Genomic DNA, 4408 nt, shown 5'->3' on the forward strand with positions numbered 1-4408 from the left:
TTGAAGTAACAAAGTGCAACTGTGGCATGCACACATACATATACCCATATACACATACACACATACAAATACACATACACATTATATATATATATATATATATATATATATTTCCCCATGTACACTGCAAATTTCATCATTGCATGAGCATGCATGCACGCTCATGCATTTCCAAGGAGGACTCTATCCACACACACGCACGCACATACAGTGGGAGAATTGCCGAGCAGCTCACCTGGCGTACTTTCTTTACCTCATTTCGTATATGTTTTTAAAATGTGTTTATTGTAAATTGTTCCCAGTATTGATGCTAGTTAGCGTGCAGATGTGCTCGACGTAAATCGATCAATAATACTTCTCTCCTTCCAGTGTTTCAGCTCTTGTCGCAATTTCATCCGGACCTAGACCTTGATCCACTTCTATCCTCTTTACTATATATTGTTGAGTTGCTTTTCGAAATGAGCTACCCGGATGTCTGTCTGTATGTTATTCCATGTCACATTGCAGTTGAAATCACTTCAGTTAATTCATTGATCTTTCAAGTATACTGTAAATAGAATGCGTGTAATGTTTGTTCATATTGTAAGTTCAGTGAAAGTATTTCACATCAATCTCATTAATCAGATTTAGATTGTGTTATGATGTTCTAAAGGTGGCGAATATGGCATCCGAAGAATGTTCAAAATATCATCAAACTGTTAGGAAACTAAAACCGATACCGCTACAAGGAGATATCTCGGATGTTCTTACTAACAAGTTTGCCTCCTTGTCCATTGGTGTTAAGCCGTTAAGCCCTGAAAATCCTCACCCTTGCATCAAAACCACCAAAAACAGCATAAGTCATCCTGAGAAAATATCACCCTCAGAATTCGTTTCCTTACAAAGGCTACGTTCAAGTGCACTGGCATGCAGGACAAGCACAACAATCAAAACCAGCCGAAGCAATGGCACTTTGTTCGACGACCTGATAAATAGTGATGTTGTTGAGAAAAATAAGGTGAGCCATTATTCCTTTTATCCTGCTGACATTGCAGTCAGGGAAAGAGTAACTAGCGAGACACACTCGTTCGCTATGCAACATTGCTTATTAGGTTTGTGGTTTACTGCCAAATAGAGTAGTTATTCTTTTTTTTTTTTGTTATTCCAGATAAAAAAAAAAAAGAAAAAGAAAACCCATGTTGTAGTGCCTAGGCCCGGCTTATTACATGTAAGTAAACACGACCTTCCAGAAGCAATCATAACCCTTCCTGTATGAATGGAATTGAGTGGTATGGATTCTTCTTTATCCTTTCATTTCAGTACATTGTAACGATTGAAAAAATCCTGTCATTCAAAGTTTTAGGAATATGAAATATTGCTCTTCATTCTGAATGTTTTATAATGTTGTATAAATGTGTATGTTTCCTTTATTTGTAGGGAAAATATGAAAATGAAACAACTGTTGGTGATACTGAGGTCGTTTACTCCGAAAAAGCTATTGTCAGAAGTACCTCAAGATCTGCTGTGAAGGATGATGGAAAACATGCGAAATCTGTGCTGGAAAAAGCAAAAGAACCATCTTCTGCAAAGTCTGTGGTACTACTCGCTAGGGGACCTGTTCGTAATTTGCACAGCACTGTCGTTAGTTATACTCCGTACATACCAAGAAATAGCGGTGTCATAAATCCACAAAATTTCGACGGGAACACCAAAAACTATGACATATTGTATAGCACATGTCAATATGGCTTAGAAGATTCTACTTTTTCATCAATTGGACCTGATCTTACACAATTTACATCTAGCAGTTCGACTCTGGATCTTGGCTGCGGTCCATCAGGCAGATTGCATCAGATCTCACCATGTTTAGAGCGAACTATTGCATCTTCGGGAGATGTGGTGGATAACACTCAACTTCCTGAAGACCTGTCTGACTTTATTTTAAAATATTCCCAAGAATATACGACAACAGTACGATCACCGGAAAGTGCTATATCAACGAGGTCCAGGGATAGCAGCATTAGTGATGGTAACAATCAGACAAATTTCGACAGTCCCTTGTATCGGATTCTTGTTGAAGATAATTGTGTTTCACCACTTTCGGCGAAAAGTGCACCACAGTGTTCCCCAGTGTTACCACGAACAGCTGCACAAATCCCAGTTATTTTTGAAGATAACCAGTTGGGAACAACTGGTTCCAAGAATTTGTCAGCTTCTGAGTTCATAATAACTAATCAGAGCAGAAGAGAACTGACAACATCACGTTTAGCAAAAAGTCGCTTACGAGCTCTTATTAATGACAATGAAATAGTTGAAGCTTGGGCATGGTCATGCAAATGTATTCAGGTTAATTTTTATCGTAATCTAATCTTCTAGCAAAATCAATCGAGTATGCTGGAGGATCACTTTTACAAGTCTTATTATTACTGAGATGCACTCATAAACATAGCGCATATATCCTTAGCTTACTTGTCGACTTATTTCATTCGTTGCTCGATCTTCTTAAGCTTAATTGGCTAATATCCTTAAATGCACTTTTTGGAGCATAATTTCATAAATCCAACCATTGTTTATTTACACCAGTAGATTTTATGCCGGAGTGGAGGCGGAGGGGGAGATAACAGCATAATTGTGAGAAGCTAGAAAAGGGAAGCGGCGAAGTGATTAAACATTGGAGCTGGTTGAAACTGAATATAGACCAAAAATATATTTTGTGGAATCAAAGTCATGTTGTAGCTTAGGTGGGGACAGCTAACAACATAGTGAATGAGTGCACATTCATAGTGTGCAAGCTCCACACGCCATGTGGAAAACTGTGTTGTAGGAATTGGAAGGTGCACTGTGCTATCAGGATCAAGATGGCGATAGCCTTTTGCATATCGTGATTTTACATATGGATCTCCCAAAAATTTATGCGCTGGTCGAGCAGATGTTAAAAGCTGAAGATGTTTGTACACGGCAAGCTTTCGATATACCAAATGCAGCCTTCGAAACACCTCTCTATTTGGCTGTACAGAAGAACAGTCTTGAAGTTGTGGCATATCTGCTGGAAGTTGGAGCGAATCCAAATCATCAGACAGCATTGCCAGGACAACAAACAGCTTTGCATTATGCTGCGTCAAATGGAATGACTGAAATTGTTGAAGTGATTTTGTTTGTTCCGTTGAAGGATTATGTATTTTTCGTAGTCTGTCACACGTTTCAAAATTTTTTCTCTTCTTAACACTTTCTTAAAGGCTGATCTTAAAGCTTTCATTGTTTCTTGAACTCACCCTTTGTTTTATGACTCATTACTATCATCCAGAAGCTGTTGTAGCTACTTCATGATTTCAAAGGTACGGTGTCCTATTTTAGATTCTTTGCGCTAGTGGAAAAGCTGATGTTAACATGTCAAATGGAATGGGACAAGCGCCTCTTTTATGTGCTGTTAAGGAGCATGGTGCAGGCCCGAGAAAGACTCAGCTGTATGTTGACAACAGTTCAACGATTCTGTGTCTTCTAAAATATGGAGCCAACCCAATGAACACAGTAAGTGCAAACTTCAAATCTTTTTTTGGTAAAGCGGTGATAAGCACTTTATTCTTTTAATTTAAAAAATCGGGATGAAAATAGTTCCAACCAATGTCTTTTAATTACGAGTTGTGATCTGTTGTATTTATATCTACCTATTTAAGTTCCCCTTTGGCTAGAATTAAGAGATCTAATGGTGATCGTTAAGCCAACAGTATTTATTCATCCTCATATAGTCAGTAAGTTACCTTGAAATATCACCTTTCTTAATCAAATGCCGTTTTTCATCTAATTTCGATGATATCTACCAATGCCATTTATCTACAGGATTTATGCGGAAACAATATTCTTCATTATGCAGTAAACAGTTTGGATGCTGATCTTATTGAGGTAATTTTCATTTTATTTTCAATTTATTTGATTTCACGACTTCTCAATGACGCAAAAAAAACCTATTTGCACATATCTGCAACAAAACTGACTGTTATTCAGATAAATATAAAATGACCTATCTTCGAATTTAGGTAATATCTGAAACATTAAAATCATTCGCATCACTTCTGCCTGTGAGCACTCAGGTAGACCCATTATTCTAATAGTATGTAAATATACTCTTCGATTCACTTAGATGTTCAAGTCGTGTGTGGATGAGGAAACGATTGCAAAATTGGCGAATAAAGAAAATATGTATGGTGAGACACCACTGGAAAGTTTGTACTGTGAACCGGAACCACACAACGAGAAACTTCGTTCGAATGTTTTCATCAGCTTGCTAAGATGCGGTGCCACTGTTAAGTCTCATTGAATTTCAATTCCACTATGTCGTATTGGTGGTGTTAGTGTCACTAGGAAAGAGAAACTAGATTCTGCGCTGTTCAACCTTCTCCGGTTATACTTTCAAGTCTACCCGTATTCCGAA

At 37.8% G+C, this 4408-nt stretch overlaps 1 protein-coding gene across 1 annotated transcript; it reads left to right on the top strand.

The window, feature by feature from the left end:
* The first annotated feature begins 622 nt into the window (after window positions 1–622).
* Window positions 623–4408, top strand: LOAG_09400 (hypothetical protein). Its single transcript, XM_003144927.2, has 6 exons — window positions 623–997; window positions 1417–2325; window positions 2804–3124; window positions 3334–3507; window positions 3817–3879; window positions 4118–4408. The coding sequence occupies exons 1-6, from the start codon at window positions 662–664 to the stop codon at window positions 4292–4294; spliced, it is 1980 nt and encodes a 659-aa protein (XP_003144975.1). The 5' UTR covers window positions 623–661; the 3' UTR covers window positions 4295–4408.

Source organism: Loa loa (genome assembly GCF_000183805.2).
Source record: "Loa loa unplaced genomic scaffold supercont3.28, whole genome shotgun sequence".
In the NCBI taxonomy this organism is placed as follows: domain Eukaryota; kingdom Metazoa; phylum Nematoda; class Chromadorea; order Rhabditida; family Onchocercidae; genus Loa; species Loa loa.